The sequence below is a fragment of the Microcaecilia unicolor genome, chromosome 4, assembly GCF_901765095.1.
Source record: "Microcaecilia unicolor chromosome 4, aMicUni1.1, whole genome shotgun sequence".
Taxonomy (NCBI): Eukaryota; Metazoa; Chordata; class Amphibia; order Gymnophiona; family Siphonopidae; genus Microcaecilia; species Microcaecilia unicolor.
In genome coordinates, this window is record NC_044034.1 from 182,307,260 (window position 1) to 182,326,742 (window position 19,483).

The 19,483-nt window shown below is 43.0% G+C and overlaps 1 protein-coding gene across 2 annotated transcripts in view; it reads right to left on the reverse strand.

The window, feature by feature from the left end:
- The window catches only part of RRAS2 (RAS related 2), a 158,093-nt gene that overhangs the window by 25,634 nt on the left and 112,976 nt on the right, over window positions 1–19,483 (reverse strand). For both annotated transcript variants that reach the window (XM_030201036.1, XM_030201037.1), the window contains exon 2: window positions 12,263–12,350. In XM_030201036.1, the coding sequence (XP_030056896.1) occupies window positions 12,263–12,350 (88 nt within the window). The remainder of the gene's footprint in view (window positions 1–12,262; window positions 12,351–19,483) is intronic.

A 19,483-nucleotide genomic window follows, 5' to 3' on the forward strand; every position in this document is an offset into this window, starting at 1 on the left:
CTTGGTATCGGACAAGAGTTCTCAAACTACAGTCCGAAACTGGGCCCGTCTCAACGCCGAGGAACCATGTCCCCTATGGCGATGACGAGAAGTTGACTCCCATGCTGGCGGCGATGAAGCTCCCTCCAGCGACGTCGACGGGGAGTTAAGCGGTACCGGCATCAGGGACCTCACCACAAGCACAGAGCCAGCTGCTGCTTCCATTGACGGTACCGAGGGTGCAAGCACCCCCGGTACAGGAACAGACTGATGCAACAGCCCTTCCAGAAGACCGGGAAGAATGGCTCGAATGCTCTCCTACAGAGTCGCTGTCAAGGAAGGCTGTGGGGCCAGTACCGGAGTCAAAGTCAGAATCTGTGAAGGTCTGGGAGGCGGTACTGGGCTGTTCGAAGATCGACGCACCGACACCTCTTGTATGGAGGGTGAGCGCTCCTCCCAGTGTCGATGCTTTCCGGGTGCCGAATCCTTCAACGCCTCAGAGCTCCCAGTACCGTGTCTCGAGGGAGACCGGTGCCGATGCATCTTGGCCTTCGCGCGAAGCACACCACCGGCACTCCTCAGTACCAACAAGGACGTGGAATCCACATGCCTCCTCGGGATCGGGTCAGACATCGGTCGGTCCCGGTGGGCCTGCCCAGCAGGAGCCTTCGAGACAGGTGGAGACCCACTCGACGGCTCACTACTCCCAGCTAAAGGTGAAGTTTGGACAGCCATTACCTGCGCTCCCGATGTCAATGCCATCCCAGGTGCAGATATTGACGCTGCTGACCTCGGTACTGCTGTCGACGTATCAGTCGGAGCTCCGAAAAGACAGTCCCGAAGAGCTCTTCTCGACGCCTGTGTCCGCTTTTTCAAGCTCAGACACAACTTGCAAGCATCTGGGCGATGGTCGGGCCCACGGCACTGGATGCACCAGGAGTGCGGGTCAGTGCCAAAGATCGACCGCTGGCACCGAGCACACTTCTTGAAGCCGCTGAGAGGCTTCGATGACATCAGTGGAAAAATCGCAGAAGTGAAATCAAATGGCTCGATGGTGCCAACCAAGGGCACAAAAAGGGAGAACCGCGGATGTGCAGCCCAAGAAGGCCGCAACGGAAACAAAACAAAACTTACCAAGGGGCAAAAACTAAGAAAGAAAGAGGGTTTTTTTTTTGTAACTGGAAATAAAGACACCCCTATGTTTTTCCTGGGACCTGAGGGAGAGAGACCGACACGCAGCCAACTCTCCACCCTGGAAAAGAAAAAACTGAGGCAGGAACGGACGCGCGTGGGTGGGAAGATGGCTCTACTGGCTGTCGCAAAGGTTTTGAAGATTTTGCTGGAAAATCTCCGTTCCTGGGGCCGCCGTGGACGCCAACCCACATGTGAGAACAAGCAGCCTGCTTGTCCTTGGAGAATTCTTATGTTCTTATGAGGTGGGAGGGTATGTGAGAATATTTGACCTGCTGTCCTCAGAGAATACCTGCTACAAGAGAAAGTGAACTTGCCCACAGAGGATACGCAGGCCAGTTGCATTCTCACAGCTGGGAATCCCTAGCTACCAGGCTCAATGAAAATAATGCTAGAAGAATGGGGACTCAAACCGTCAATGCCTGAATGTCAATTACCTTGAAACTCTTAACATACTACTTGTAAATGTGCAGCCTGGAGCAAAAAAAAAAAAAAAAAAGGGGGGGCCTAGGGGGCTGGAGTTGGCTTCTAGACACCAACCAAGTTCTTCAGTCTGCCTGACCGAACCAGCTGTCACATCAAGTGTCGTGCTCAAGGCAGTAATGAGATGTGAATGTGTGGACAGCTAACCACATCACAGCTTTGCGAGTCTCCTCTATGGAGGCTATACTCAAGTGGGCTACCAATGTAGCCATGGATCTGACATTATGAGCCTTGACATGACCCTCTAGAGTCAGCCCAGCCTGGATATAAGTAAAGGAGATACAATCTGCTAGCCAATTAGAAGTCGTGCATTTGCTGATGGCTACCCCTATCTGGTTTGGGTCAAAAGAAAAAAAAAAAAAACTAGGTGGACTATCTATGGGCTTTTGTCCGCTCAAGACAGAAGACTAAGGCTCGCTTGCAGTCTAGGGTACGTAGTACACACTCACCAGGATGGGTATGTGGTTTTTGGAAAAATGTTTGCAGGACGACACTCCTGCACTCCGACACGACTTTAAGAAGGAACTTAGGATGCGTGAGGAGAACCACTATCACTCTATTGTAGTGAAACTAATATAAGTTGGATCAGCTAACAGGGCCTGAAGCTCACCAACTCTGCAAGCTGAAGTGACCGCAACCAAAAATACAACTTTCCAGGTCAAAAACTTCAGATGACAGGAATCAAATTGCTGAAAAAGGAGATTTCATCAGCTGAGTACGGACAACGCTGAGATTGTCATAGCAAACCTCTCTTGAAGCGAACTAGAGGCTGTATAGAGATGGCTATGTAAGCTAATTGAAACTTAGATGAAGAGCTGGTTTTCAAACCAGACTCATGTCTTTTACTACTGCAGTAGTGTTTTTAGCTAGCAGTAGAAATCAGCTGGTGGTAAACACAGAGACACCCATAGGAATACAATGGGCATCTCAGCGTTTACTGCCAGTTGATTTCTACCATGAGCTAAAAACATTACCACACCTTAATAAAAGTCCCCTCTCAGAGAGGTGTAGGAGGTATTCAAGTAGTTTTTGTGTAGGGCAAGTGAGGGGATCTAAGGCCTCAAACCAGTCAGCAAACCTATTCCACTTAAATGAGTAACACTTCTTAGTGGAGTCTTTCCTAGAAGCCAGCAAGATGCAGGAGGCTCCCTCCAGCAAATCCAGGGGCGCATACTATTCTTTTTGACATCTCACCTCTACTAAAGAGGGGAGAGCTCCTCCCAGTGCTGGCGATGCGCCGATGCTCCCGGCACCATGTGATGAGTGATGCGTATGCTTCTGGGCTTCCCCCATGCTCAGCATTGCGGTCCTTCGGTGCCGAAGAGGACGATAACCCTGTACGTGCGCTCAGTGTCAGGTCTGATGCTGACAAGTCTCAGAGCCTACTCTCAGCACCCTATGTCAAGAGAGGTGGAGACCTTCTCGATGCCAGTGAACTCCCAGTGGATGCTGAAGTCTTGGCAGCCATCAAGGTCGATGTACCGGCCTTTGAGGAGCCAAAAAGTCTCTCCTGTTGGATCTGCCATGCCCTCTGTCTCCTCAACTGCATTTGCAAACACAGAGAATAAGGCACCCAATACACCAAGAGTGCAGGTCCATCACAGAAATCACCTGAACTGCACTTTGTGAAGCCACTGGGGGTATTCTTGGAGATTGAGAAAAGAATCACAGGCAAATTAAACTCCTAAATTGTGAACAGTAAAAAGTGGCATCGTTCAAACTGAGGTCAGTGCTCCACTTTGTGTGGTTGTCTCCTCACATAGGCATTTAATGCAGCATGCCCCTCTTCCCCATGGCTAGCTATAATTCCCCCCCCCCCCCCCACACACACACATATTTATACCTATGATGAAATAAGCAACTGTGCTAAAAGAATTTCACTCTGCAGACTGAGGTCATCATGATGTAATTAAGTGCTTGTAGGTGTAGGGGGCAAGATATGAGCTTGAGGGAGTGTTCAAAACACAATCAACAATGCACAAGCCTAAGCCACTCCCACCCTACACATCAAATTCTCCACTAGTCTAACTGGCTGTTATCCCACTAAATATTAAATTTTAAATACAGAAAGAATGTTTGACGTCAGCTGATTGATAACACCAGCTTTGTCGATGAAGGTGATGCCAGTTAGAGAAATATTGATCTCATTTTTATCCATTAGGTCTTCCTAGGAAGTGTTGTATTCATGCATGAGAGAACAGAACAAGCAGAGAAGGCTGTTCAGTAAAGCACTGCTCAGTATACCAGACATTACATTTTAATTTATTATTTGTATCTTTTTGGCTCAATAGGCACCTGGAGGATTGAAAGAAAATATAATTTTTAAAAATGTAATTTAAAAAACAGATGACAAGCAGGATACACCTGAAAATGTGCCTAAAATTTAATTTTGCAACATGAAACTACAGATACATATAGGGTAGACTTATCAATTAAGCCCATGTCTCGGGCCCATGAAAATGTTTTTACTTTTTTTCTTACATAAGAATACAAGCATTGCCATACTAAGACAGACTGCATGGTCCATCAAGCCCAGTATCCTGTTTCCAACAGTGGTTAATCCAGGTCAGAAGTACCTGGCAAGATCCAAAACAGTAAAACACATTTTATGCTGCTTACCCTAGAAGAAGTGGATTTTCCCAAGTCCATCTTAATGGCTTAAATTAGAAAGAATAAAAATGAAGTTGCAGTTGTGTATTTTCATGCCTTGCCTTTAGGCCTTGAAAATATAAACAATAAATAGAATTCAAATAAAATATTTTACTTGATATACCGCCAATCGCCAAAGGCAGCTAGGCTGTTAACAATGATAAAAGCTCAGTAGAGCAAGAGGAGAAAGAACAGAGAGTTTGAAGGGGAAAAAAACCCAACAACAACTAGAGAGAAGCAGCTGAAAAACAGAGCAAGGGAAAATGATGATTAAAAGGCCTGATTGAATAACCAGGTTTTGAGGAGCTTTTTAAAAGCAGAATAGGATTCCAGTTTCAGGGTTAATGGTAGGGTATTCCAGAGGTGAGGGCCAGTATAGGCAAAAGCAGGGGGGCATGTTGTATCCAAGCGTATAACAGATGGGGGAAGGAAATGCAGAAGATGCTGCTGAGAGGACCGCAATAACCGAGGTGAGTGGTATGGTATGAGGAGTTTTGAGATTCTTTAAAAAAAGGCAAAACAAGGCATTTCATGAGGATTAATGCCTTGTGCCACATTCAGGCTTACTATACCTGAACCAAAGTGATTCACATACGTCAAAAAGAGCAGGATTTGAACTGCTGTGCCCCAGGAATACTTCTAATTCGCTAGTCCAATCTTGTATCAAAAGCCTAGCCCTTCCCCACAACACCAACCTTGGTCCTTGAACACAGAGAATTAACTTTCACGCTCACAAAATGTTTACCATTTCAGTATAAATTAGCAGTGAGGTGACTCACAGCATGTATAGCAAGGTACTAATTTAGCACCCATCTGTTCAGTTTACCTACTAAAAGCCTCCTCTGTAGAGTACATGCATTATTTTTTGTAGAATTTTCAAGCACTTCCCATTTACTCTTTAAAAAAGCCATTTCTTCCACAGACGTCCAAATACACAGCACCTTCTGCTTGTATCCTCAAGCTACAAAAGCTATCTTTGCTACTCAGAATAACCAGTCACCAAATGTTTTAGCTATATTTAAGCAATAAGCTGTGAGTAAACTTCAAGCTGAGAGAAGCTGTAGTACATAATGGCACATAAAACAGACATGTAGTTGACCTAATGGATCCCTCTGACATATGGTGCTAATTACTCATTACACAGCATTCCAAATTTTTCTAAAATGTGGTTCAAACTATAATAACCAAAAATACCATAGAGGAATTAGAAAGGTTGCAAAATTTATTCATATCTGTTAATTTCCTTTCCTTGAGTCCTGCTAGAATAGTCCTTCTACCAACAGACGGAGGTAGATACTCTGAACTCTTCTAGTGATGTGACTGGTATAAAGGGTTAGTGAAACATGAAACCCTTCAGCATGCAACTGCCTAAGCAGAACAGGATCTTGATCACTTTATACCCCACATGAAGCTTTTATATACAAAACACAAAATTATCCCCAGTGCCACAGCCTTCCAGGGAAGGGGGGTGGGGGGTGGCCTGGACTGGTCTAGCAGGACTCAAGGAAAGAAAATTTGCAGGTATTAATACATTTCACCTTCCTTATCCTGATAGATCACTCCAGGACAATCAAGGCCCTCAATCACTGCTCTGCCAAAAACTATATAGCCCTCAGCTATACCACCAACCTTGTAGTGCTGGCACTGCTAGTTCCTTCCTGCACTACAGCAGTGAGAGAACTACTGAAGGCATCAAAAGACTACTTCACTGTTATGAAGAGCAGCAACTAGGGACTCCCCCCTCCAAGAAAAGATCAGGGATGGAGAGAAGGAGCAGTACTGCTACTTCACTAGACAGTTTCTGAACATTTTACTACTGAAGAGAAAAGGAAATCAGGTTGCCTTTAAAAAGGTGTAAGAAAATGAATGTGTCAGTCTTCCCATATTAAATAATCAGAAGAGAGGACCAAGACTTAGCTCATCCAGAGAGCCTAGTTGCACCAAATATTGACCGGCTAGATTGAGGTAAATATTCAGCTGAAAACCTAATCAGGTTTCAAATATAACATATTTATAAATGACCTAGAGATGGGAGTAACTAGTGAGGTAATTAAATTTGCTGATGACACAAAGTTATTCAAAGTTGTTAAATCGCAAGAAGGTTGTGAAAAATTACAAGAGGACCTTACGAGACTGGGCATCTAAATGGCAGATGACGTTTAATGTGAGCAAGTGCAAAGTGGGAAAGAGGAACCCGGTCTATAAAATAATGAGTGGAGTGGAAAGGGTAGAAATGAAGCATCTGTTTACTGTTTCCAAAAATACTAGGACTAGGAGGCATTCAATGAAGCTACAAAGTAGTAAATTTAAAACGAATTAGAGAAAACTTTTCTTCACTCAACGTGTAATTAAACTCTGGAATTTATTGCCAGCGAATGTGGTAAAGGCGGGGATTTTAAAAAGTTTGGACAGCTTCCTAAAGGAAAAGTCCACAGACCATTATTAAAATGGACTTGGGGAAAATCCACTGCTTATTTCTCCACCACGGACACAACATGATGGACAGATCATGACTTTTGTGACAAGATACACTCCGGGTGGAGAGGCCACTGCTGCTATTATTCGCCGCCATTGGGACATCATTAAAGCACATCCAGTGTTCACAAATCATAACATCAGGATGGCATTTTCACGTTCCAAAAATCTGAAAGAAATTTTAAGTCCAGCGGTTTTACCTATGGTTCCCATTGACAACGTAGGCAACTTTGACCACTTTAAATGCATGAAACCTCGTTGCAAAACATGCCCCACAACCATTGAAGGGACAGATTTCGTCTGCAACGGCAGGAGTTATAAATTAAAGTGCAGAACTACATGCCGATCCACGGGCATTATTTACTACATTAAATGTCCATGTGACAAATATTATATTGGGAAATCAATGAGGTCACTACATGAGAGACTGATTGAACACCGTTCACGAATTACTGCACAAAATTTTGGAGCACCTATGGTACAACATTGGACATCGCAAAATCATACCATCGAAGATCTTAAATGCATGGTGATTGAACAAGTGATTCCCTCCACTAGAGGAGGTGATTTAAACAGAAAAATTTTACAGCGTGAAACCTTTTGGATTTTTACACTGGATACTATAGAACCAAGGGGTTTGAACACTTACACACAGTGGAGTTGTTTTTTCTAACACAATATTCCCCTTTTGATATAAGAAGTGAGCTATTCAGTCCTTGTCTCTGGTTGTATGGTTTATAACAAACACGTACACTGTTATTGGAATATTTCCATATCAGTTCTAGAGTGATTAATAGGCACCAAGTTCAACATATTTTTTCCAATGTTTTTCAATTTTCTCCTTTTCCTAATATATAGAAAAATCTTTTGATATGTTAAAACTTTTGCCACAAACAAATGGTTAATCAAGGAGTGCTGGCTCGAGACATACAAGATGAATATCAACAGTGGCAGTTTTCTATACTAGTCTTAGACAGGGCTTTTATTTAGTTTGAAGACTGTGTTAAGGACTTTTATTTTGAAGCTAGCTTCACAACCAGCTGGCATGGCTGAGCACTAACAAAAAGACGCCGTGGCCATTTTTGAGAGAGACAGAGTAATGCTGCAGTTGCACTTGAGACTGTTACTTGGTAAGCTAACAGCAATTTTATTTAGAATACAAGTAATTATACAACTAATATGCCTTTAGAACTATTTTGTAAGTAACTTTGTGCTGCATCTTGTTTTTGGTTTTAGAACTGGTGACTCCCCCTTGAGAAAGTAACCACGAAACGGGGACCTGTCGGGGTTTTAAGAGCACCAACTTGTTCAAGCTAAGTGCTACATAAAATTAGATGTTAGCATATTGACAAACAGAAATATATCTTTATATATAAGATTAGCAAAGGGTGGTGGAGGTTCAGTCAATGATTAGACAATACACACAGATAATACACCCAGTCATTGGGTGAAAAATCAAATAATCTTTATCGTGTGTTACATATGAGACTACTCCACTCTCAATAAGCTGAAGAAGCAATACACTTGTATTCATGTGTGTTTAAACATTTTGTTATATTTCTGAGATAAGCAGCATAAAATGTTTTGTATTTTGGGGGGGATCTTGCCAAGTATTTGTGGCCTGGATTGGCCACTGTTGGAAACAGGATGCTGGGCTTGATGGACCTTTGGTCTGTCCCAGTATGGCAATACTTATGTTCTATGTAATCTGCCAGGTTCAGTTGAGCATTCACATAATAGATAACTGGCTCAGCTTGGTGAATACTGAACTCAATGCTCATATGGGGATGGGAAAACCTGCTCCAATTGCTATGGAAAGCTTACACAAAATCTTTTAAAGCTCAATTACCAAGGAGGGGGGGTGGTGAGAGAGAGAGAGAAAATATAATGACATATATGAAAGACTCTTGCCCTTAAATAACTCCTTACACATTTCTAATGGTAAATATGTAGAAGAATTGCAATTGCTTCTTCAGATTGAAAATGTATCTAATAATGGCCAAGGACATACTGACTGGGAACTTTGTTCAACTAGAAATATTTCATAATTTGGCAATACTATGGAAAAAAATAAAAGATGAACACACACTCAACGCATGGAAACAAATACAAAGAAAATACAAATACGCAATAAGACAGACCAAAAGGTCATACTATAAAACCAAAATAGGGCCAGATTACAAAGACATGAAGAAACTATACCAACTCGTGAACTACTAGACATCACCTTAGTCACTACAACCAATACAGACATCCCATCTGCAGACAACCTTGCTAAATACTTCAATGAAAAAAATTGCAAACCTACGCAACACCGATATCGAAAACTTCATCAATGGTTTGGACCCAACCCTTTGAGAATACCCAGCTGACCGAACCTGGTCAAACTTCACTCTCCTCACCGCCGAAACAGTTACCCAAGCGATTAATAGGTTCTCAAACACCCACTGTAAATTGGATACCTGCCCCAGCTACCTAATAAAATCTGCCCCTGACTGCTTCATAGCAGACCTCACATCCCACCTAAACTACATGCTTCAGCAAGGCCTCTTCCCTAAGGAAAATGGCAACATCCTACTCACCCCAATACCAAAAGATACCAAGAAAAAAAAAAAAAAATCACTAACTACCGCCCAGTAGCATCTATCTCACTGGCAGTTAAACTGATGGAAAGCATAGTAACCAAACAACTTACTGATTATATAAACAAATTCTCAATATTACATGAATCACAGTCAGGATTTTGCCCCCTCCATAGCACAAACAATACTAATTACTCTCCTAACCAAATTCAAGCAGGAAATAGCAACAGGTAAAAGCATACTTCTCCTCCAATTCAACATGGTAAACCATAATATATTACTAAGACTCCTAGATTACTTCGGGATTGGTGGAAATATACTTAGTTGGATCAAGGGTTTCCTAACCACCAGAACAAGTGAAACCAAATTCAAACATATCATCACCGTGGAAAGCAGACTGCGGAGTACCTCAAGGATCACCACTATCATCGATCCTTTTCAACCTAATGATGACCCCACTAGCCAAGTCCTTATCCAACCAAGGCCTTATTAACCCTTTCATCTATGCAGACAATGTCGCAATATACATTCTTTACAAACATGATCTGACAGAAATCACCAACAAAATCAAGTTCACCTTGATCATCACGGACTCATGGGCAAATGCATTTCAATAAACTCAATACAAAAAAAAAAACACACGGTCTCATTCTCTCATCCCAATACAATACGAACAACCCCACAAATATAAACACCCCAGATTACACCCGCCCTATCTCAGATAGCCTGAAAATCCTCGGCGTTACAATAGACTGTAACCTTACACTAGAGAGCCAAGTGAAATCCACAACAAAGAAAATGGTCCACTCAATGTGGAAACACAAACGCGTGAAACCATTCTTCCCGAGGGAAACATTTCGCAACTTAATACAATCAATGGTACTAAGCCATGTAGACTACTGCAATGGAATTTATGCGGGATGCAAAGAACAAATCATAAAGAAACTTCAGACCGCTGAAAACACGGCAGCCAGGCTTATACTTGGAAAAATGTGATTCGAAAGCGCCAAACCTCTCCATGAAAAACTGCACTGGCTCCCAATCAAAGAACGTATTGCTTTCAAAATCTGCATCCTGGTTCATAAAATTGTCTACGGCGAGGCCCCTGTTCCTTGCCAAATCCAGAGGCCACTACTCCATCCTCATCCTCCTTGATCTATCCGCTGCTTTTGATACTGTCAATCATGATTTACTTCTTGCCACACTGTCTTCATTTGGTTTCCAGGGTTCTGTCCTCTCCTGGTTCTCCTCCTATCTCTCTCACCGCACCTTCAGAGTACACTCTCATGGATCTTCCTCCACCCCCATCCCGCTCTCTGTTGGAGTTCCCCAGGGATCTGTCCTTGGACCCCTTCTTTTTTCAATCTACACCTCTTCCCTGGGCTCACTGATCTCATCTCATGGTTTCCAGTACCATCTTTATGCTGATGACACCCAGCTATATCTCTCCACACCAGACATCACCGCGGAGACCCAGGCCAAGGTATCGGTCTGCTTATCCGACATTGCTGCATGGATGTCCAACCGCCACCTGAACATGTCCAAGACCGAGCTTATCGTCTTTCCACCAAAACCCACTTCTCCTCTTCCTCCACTCTCTATCTCAGTTGATGGCACCCTCATCCTCCCCGTTTCATCTGCCCGCAACCTCGGAGTCACCTTCAACTCCTCCCTCTCCTTCTCTGCGCATATCCAGCAGATAGCTAAGACCTGTCGCTTCTCTCTCTTTAATATCAGCAAAATTCGCCCTTTCCTCTCTGAGCACACCACCCGTACTCTCGTCCACGCTCTCATTACCTCTTGCCTTGACTATTGCAACCTACTCCTTACTGGCCTCCCACTTAGCCATCTATCCCCCCTTCAATCTGTTCAGAACTCTGCTGCACGTCTTATATTCCGCCTGAACCGATATACTCATATCACCCCTCTTCTCAGGTCACTTCACTGGCTTCCAATCAGATACCGCATACAGTTCAAACTTCTCCTTCTTACCTACAAATGAACTCAGTCTGCAGCCCCTCATTACCTCTCTACCCTCATTTCCCCTTACATTCCCGCCCATAACCTCCGCTCACAAGACAAATCTCTCCTCTCAGTACCCTTCTCCACCACCGCCAACTCCAGGCTCCGCTCATTCTGCCTCGCCTCACCCTATGCTTGGATTAAACTTCCTGAGCCCTTACGCCGAGCCCCCTCCCTACCCATCTTCAAATCCTTGCTCAAAGCCCACCTCTTCAATGTTTCTTTCGGCACCTAACCTTTATACCTTTCAGGAAATCTAGACTGCCCCTATTTGACTGACTGTACATTTGTCCTTTTAGATTGTAAGCTCCTTTGAGCAGGGACTGTCCTTCTATGTTAAATTGTACAGCGCTGCGTAACCCTAGTAGCGCTTTAGAAATGTCAAATAGTAGTAGTAGTACATGACAGACCTCATAGACCTACCAACCAGAAACACATCCGGATCAACACGAACATATCTAAATCTCCACTACCCAAGCTGTAAAGGACTTAAATACAAATCAACTTATGCATCCAGCTTTTCCTACATAAGTACACAACTGTGGAACGCACTACCAAAAGCCGTGAAAACAACGTATGACCACCTAAACTTCCGGAAATCACTAAAAACTAACCTGTTCAAAAAGGCATACCCTACCTACCCAACAAATGCCTGAAACCAGCAACACAACAAAACCAAAACATGTAATGGACATAACTCTCATGCTCTACAATTCCATAATGTGTTTGTTCCACATGAACCTTATTCTACCATAACATCACTTTGTATTTGCTCATACCGGAGTTGGCGAACGCCTCTCTGGTACTATGCAAGCCACATTAAGCCTGCAAATAGGTAGGAAAATGTGGGATACAAATGTAACAAATAAATAAATACTTACTGTCTAGCCTGGCTGCTCGGTCATCTATAACACATTGCTTGGTGTACGAATCCTCAATCGTTGGATCATAATCTGTAACAAAGTAGGACTAAGAGAAAAAAAAATACAAAACATGAGATGCTTAAAGTTTTATGCTGATATAGATATAAAAGCTAAAGCAGCAATATTCCTGAATCTTGAATATTCAGTGTTAATATAGCATTTCATCAGGACATCCTGAAATTTGATAAAATGAGGAAAAATGCCAAACTGTAAACTGTTCCACTGTCAAATCTGTATACTTAATACAAGAGCCTCTTCAGCACCAGCACAAAACCTCAGAAGACCTAGGCAACAAAGGCTATGGATTTTATAATATACACTAGGAAAAAAGGCCCGTTTCTGAAACCAATGAAACAGGTGCTAGCAAGGTTTTCCTCGGAGTGTGTATGAGAGTGACTGTGTGTGAGTGAGAGAGAGAATGTGTGAGTGTGTGACAGAGAGAGTGAGACTGGGTGCGCGTGTGTCTGTGAGAGAGAGAGTGTGCGCCATGGCCCCCCCTCCCTCCCAGTTCCAGGGTGGTCCCCCTCCCTCCGAGTTCATGTGTGTGTGTAGTTGAGAGTGTGTGTGGCCGACTGTGAGGTTGGGGGTGAGTGTCTGTGTTTTTGTGTGTATGTCTCACAATGACGAGGGGGGGGGGAAGGGGGGGCCGGTGGTGCGGCAAGGTGTTTGGAGGGGGGGTCAGCGTTGTTTGGGGGCAGGGGGGTTGCGTTTTGGCCGTGTTGTTGGTGGCTGGCATTATTGTGGTGCTTTTCTGGTTTTTTTTTTTTGAGGGGGGGGTGTCCCGTGCTGGCCAAGTGGGAGGAAGTGGGGGAGGAAGTGGGGGTGGAAGCAGCGCTGTTGGCGAGCTGGGAGGGTGTGTGGGTGTGTCTTTGGGAGGTGGGTTGAAAGGGAGGCGGCGAGTGGTTTGGTTCGTTGTGTGTTTGTGTGCTGGGGAGCTGGGAGGGTGTGTCATGTGTGTGTGGGAGGGGGGTTGTGAGTGAGGTGGCGAGTGGCTTGCAGGGGGCTGGATTTTGTGCCTGTTTTTTTTGGGGGGGGGGGACTTGCTGGCGACGTGTGAGGGTGTGTATTGCCTGTGGGAGGGTGGTTGTGACTGAGGCGGTGAGTGGCTTGCAAGGGGGTGGAGCTTTTGCCTGCGTTTTTGTGGGGTAGTGGGTCGTTGCTGGTGAGCTGGGAGGGTGTTTGGGAGGGGGGTTGAGAGGGAGGTGGCGACTGACTTGCAGGGGGGTTGATTTTGCTTGCAGGGGGTGGGTTTTGTGTCAGTGTTTGTTTTGGGGGGGAGGCCTTGCTGGCGAACTGTGAGGGTGTGTCGTGTCTGTGGTAGGGGGGTTTTGATTGAGGCGGCGTGGCTTGCAAGGGGTTGGAGCTTTTGCCTGCGTTTTTGTGGGGGAGTGGTCCGTTGCTAGCGAGCTGGGAGGGTGTGTTGTGTGTGTGGGAGGGGGGTTGAGAGGGAGGTGGCGAGTGGCTTGCAGGGGGATTGATTTTTTGTCTGCTTCTTGGGGAGGGGGGGTGTTAGCGTTGTTGGCAAACTGGGAGGGTGTGTCGTGTGTCTGGGAGGCAGGTTGAGAGGGAGGCGGCGAGTGTTTTGCTTCCTTGTGTGTTTGTATGCTGGCGAGCTGGGAGGGTATATCCTGTGTGTGGGAGGGGGGTTGTGAGTGAGGTGGCAAGTGGTTTGCAGGTGGGTGGATGTTGTGCCTGTTTTTTTTTTTGTGGGGAGGGGCCTTGCTGGCGAGCTAGGAGGTTGTGTCGTGTATGTGGGAGGGGGGTTGTGGCTGAGGCGGGTTTACAGGCAGGCGGCCAGTGGCTTGCAGGGTGTGGTAGCTGTTCCGGCAGTGTTGGGGGTGCGGTGTAAGGTATCAGGGGTGGTTTTCACCGGCAACGGTAGCATTGAGGTTGTGGGCATGTGTCTCTGATGGGGGGGAGGGGTTACCCGGCGGTACTGGTTGCGTTGATGGCGGTTCTCTGTCTGCAACGGTTTAGTTCCAAGTGAGAATCTGTTTCTGGGCACGCAGTGCTGCTGTCGTGTGGTTGGTCAGTGCTGCGTGTGACGTACCCGGAAGCATGCTGATGTCAATTCAGGAGATGGATACAGCCTTACAGTGAGCACGAATGCTTCAAGGCTTCACTTTCTCAGCTTCAGAATGTTGGAGGTGCTTTTTATTATATAGGATTTTAAACCAAAGAGAATGTGCTGGAAGTTCCACATTATTACTTGATGCTTCACATTCTCTATACATCACTGTCCATGACACTGGGGAATAATATTTGAACTGAAATCATTTTAAATGTTATTAAAATGATAAGGTATAGTTTTAATAGTGATCAAGTCAAAGATGCCCTAGCAATTTAAAGATCCTCAGTTCTGAGGGGAATGTTCATAACCCCTCAGGCCTATTTATAAAGACAACACTGACCCCCTATATGCCTTTATAAAGCAGATACCCAATTCCGTTCCCAAAAGCATATAAATGCCACCGTGTAATTTACACTTGCTTTAAAAAAATATGACTGTATGCCCCATTATCTGAATATAAATACCTTCCACTGTCAATTACCTACTTAAATATGCTGTTAAGAATGGCACCAAAACAGTGATGTAAGGAATCCCTTCAGCTTGCAGGTAAATTATAATGTACACTTTGATGAACATGAAAATTATAATAAGCAGGTGGGGAAAGCTCAGAATGATGCTCAATGAATTTTTTCCAATTCACGAGGGGGGGGTGCACACACTGCTTTTGAGTTTGTGATGTACATGTAGGTTGTGGGGGTAGGGGCAGGAGGTTAGTTTTAGAGTAGGGGAAATAACAGGAAAAAAATTGAAAGGAGTGGTTCCCTAATTGCTGCATTTCAGCTTATCTTAGGTTTCTATGCTGCAGATGCTGCAACTGCCCCTTCCTCGGAAACGCACTGTGCCTTTTTTTTTTTAGGGGGGCAAGGCATAGGCAGGCTTATTTCTCTGGAAGCCCTGGCCTGATCTAGCCCACTTTCAAAACTCTAAATGTGCCTTTTCACCGGTTTTGCCCCAAATTTCAGGATATTCCTTTATACTTTCAGAATGCATTTTAGCCCCAGATAAAAATAATTATATAGAAGTGGTAAAATGTCTGTAACTGCCAGTAGGTTGGATAGAATGAAGAAAAAAAAAAAGGTCATTTACTCTCATCAAGCCAACTTCACTCAACCGACAGTAAATACAAAAATAATTTAGCCATCTAATGCTGAAACATGTTACTAACCTGTGAAAGGAACACCAAGTCCTGTAGTAAACTAAAGGCTGTGTATGTGAACCCTGAGCAGTAACTTTTTGTACCCATTTCCCACTGCTATAGCCTGGTTAGTCCCTTTACACCAGGCTACACAGGAGAGGGACAGCACAAAAGGCATGGGAAGAAAAGGGCTAAGAGCAAAGAAAAATCAAAAAGATGGGGGGGAAAAAAAGCTGCACAAGTCAAAGGAGGAAAAAGATAAAAGATTTTTTCACAGCATAATTCTTAAAAGTTTCAAACATTAATACTTGTGATTGGTCTATCTAGCCACCAGATGTCACTGCTACTGCTCATACACTGAATTACCACTTCACAGGCAGCACATTCTAAAATACACAAATCTAGTTCACCTTGGCATATTATCAAGTTCACCACCTTCTTAAGTCTCAAGAATCATTCATATAATTTCCAGTGGAGAAACAAAAAGACAGAGGATTTAAAGACTATTAGAGAAATGTCAAGAAATTTTGAAACTGGCAGTCTCTGTTTCACCAAGATCTAAGGTAAAAGTAAACACAAAATTTCAATGCATTATTCCATATCATTGCCCTTCCGATTTCACACTGCATGTGAAAGCTAATCAAAAGATGTATTAAGTTAATCTAATAAAAAGGTATCATTTTCTTTTCTCCATTTTATTTCTATTTATTTCCCTGCATGGTAGAGGGGTCAATTTTCAAAAGGTATTTCCCCATGGGCAAAGTATATGTGTGGTCTACCATCCATGAAATTTTATCTGCAGGTAATGGGGTAGCACGGGGAGGGGGGCAGTGTTGGGGGCAGTGTTGGGGGCAGTCCCCCCCCCCCCCCCCACCAAGAAGTGCAAAAGATTAAAAACAAAGTTCCTACAACACCGGAGGCCACAAAGCCTTGTACTGAAAACGCCATTTGAAAAAATATTAAAATGCATGTGAAAATAGCATTGTAGAATTGTAATGCAGGACAGGAAGGGGTTCTTTTTTTTGGGGGGGGGAGAAGATACTGCTGTCTGTCTGAATGTTGAATTATTTTATGTTGGTCTTATGAATACCTGTGTGCGCGCGCATGTGTACATTCTCTCATTCATTCCGCCTAATCCTAAATACATATGTTCTTCTGTACCTAGGATTAGGCAGCACGCACAGGCATACAGTTATTAGATTTGGTGTATGTTAAAGATAAAGATGAAGACACATCCCAGTCATCCAGAGCTAAAACCTTTTATCCTACCTTCTTGACTAACAAAATATTCAGCTGTTCTTTCTGATTATATGAAAGAATATGAACCGAAAATATGCTGAACAGATTAAGTTGTTTAATTCTCCCTCCTGACTGGGAGGCATAGTGGTCTAAACAAACTAGTGCTTGGGGTTTTTTATAGCTCAAATAGCACTTTCATAACCATGAATAAAGCTTGTCTGAAGCAGTTTAGAACAAAGCAGCTGTTTATACAACTAATATGAATCCATCATTAAGGAAAAGAATCCGTTTATAACAAAACAGATACCCATCTATTTATCAGGAAACAGAAAGGTCTTTAATGTCAAAGCTCAAATGAAAGTTTATTCCAAGCTCATGTACGATCACTGAAAAGGCCATCCCTCATCAATACTTGTTTCTGCATAACTTTCATTGAAGGAGCTACCAAAAAAACCAATGTTGACTAAACACTCTACGATTTGTTTACTATTGCCAACAAACCACCAAACAGGCTTGCTTATCCAATCCCAGCACTCAATGGGCCAGGACCAAAAGTTTAAACTATATTCTGTCCCAAACAAAGGGCTAATGAAGCTTAGCTAACAAAGGGCTTGCACCAACTCTCCTAAGACTACAAATAAACCAGCCATCCTACTATGTCATGATCTGAAGGTTTTAGTTTTTTGTTAAGCACCCCAGTACCATCACTGTAGACCATAGAACCAAACAATGCATGTGGGGTTCTGAATAATTTTGACTGGTCCAACAAGCCCTCACCTGCTTTAATAACCACAATTTATAAGCTCTTTTTTTTCTTTTTGAAATCACAACAAATTCCTTGATTCCTTTTAAAAAGAATGATTATCCCTTTGACAGAGCATTACATTATGCTTCTATACCGCATTCCACCTCCAGGTTCTGAGTGGTTTACATCAAAAAGAGGCCACGTCATATTCTCTGAAAATTAATAAGATACAAATCTACTAAAAAGAGCACAGAAATAGTTTGCCCTGGAAGAATATGGATGTTCCTTTATGATTTTTGAGTCCAAACATTTGTAAATGTTCAGCCCCATGAAAAAAAATTATATATATATATATACATACCTGTAACAAATCTATTACTACTACTATTTATCATTTCTATAGCGCTACAAGGCATACGCAGCGCTGTACACCATACACATTATAATACTATGTATATTCTCTTGGGCATCGTACAGTAACAATGAAATCCACACATTCAAAAAAAATTTTTTAGGGGGCATATCAAAAGGTAGAGAGTGCGTGTTTCTGCATTAAGCAGTTACCATGTCTATTACCACATGCTAACTGGTTAGTGCACAGATAAACGCAGGAGCCCTTACCACCTACAAAATGGGTGGTGATAAGTGATCACACTAATTTTTTTAAATGGCCACATTAGAACATAGCCATTAATTAAAAAAAAAATACATTTTAAGGCATTTTCACAGCCGTCGTAAAAATGGCCTTAAGATGCAGGAAAACCTGCATAAGGGCACCCGAAGGTCACTTTTAGGCATATTTTCAAAGCACTTTGGGAGGCTAAGTTCCATAGGCTTCTATGGAACTTTGGGAGGCTAAGTGCTTTGAAAATGAGCTTGTTTGTCATTCTTCTCTAAGGGATCCTTTTACTAAGCTGTAGTAAATATTTTAAACATACATTTCAGTTTTTTAAAAAAAGCGCCTAATGATATGCCTATTTCTAAAACGATTTTGCGATTCTGTTATGTATGGCTTTTCATATAAGTTGAGCAAGGATGACAATTTGGTCGCCACGTGCCATTAGGACTGTGAAGTAGCTGTACAGTGGTAAAATTCAATCAAGCTCAACTTTTCCTTCTAATATAAATTCAAGTTCTTGAAGTTTCATATGAAATTTTGGTTGGGACATGGAACAACAGTATATGAAAATTATAAATCAGAAATGCTCCTTTGGCCTCCCACTGTTAGGAATACCAACTTTTTTTTAAAGCTCTCTCACCTCAAATGTCTTTTTAGTAACATAGTGTTAGAACACCCAGTATTCCTAGAATTCTTAAAAAGACACACAGCAGAGCTTTGAATCTCCTGGGCTAGGGAGAGAAACTTTGCACCATTACGAATCTAGCATAAATTCTACAAAGATAGCACTAAAGCGAAGGGACAAAATCTTCTTTTAAATAAAAGATAGATGCACACAGCCTACAGGGAAGCCTTTTGTTTTTTTAAATGGAAGCCTCTGACTGAAACCACAGGCAATTTGGATGATAACTGCCCACTAATGAACAGTTTTACAAAATGACTGAACATAGCTTGAATTGCAGAACTCCAAGAAAACACTGCCTAAATTCATGAGTGTGTCCAGAAATCCCCTTCTTTGGCTAGCGCTTGAAAAATGACAAGTAAAAAGTTGTATCTTTTAGCAAGTTCTCATTTAGTGGAGCAGCTGGTACAGGAGCCAACAACAGAAGGAAAAATTCCAGACCTAGTCCTTAGTGGAGCAAATGATCTGGTATAAGTAATGGTGCTTGGGCCGCTTGATAACAGTCATCATAATATGATCAGATTTGATATCACTTTCAGAATAAGTACACACAGGAAATCCAATACGTTAGAATTTAACTTTCAAAAAGGAGACTATGATAAAATAAGAATGGTGAAAAAAAAGAGGAACAGCTATGATACTGTTCAAAAATACCATCCTGGAAGCCCAGACCAAATATATTCCATGT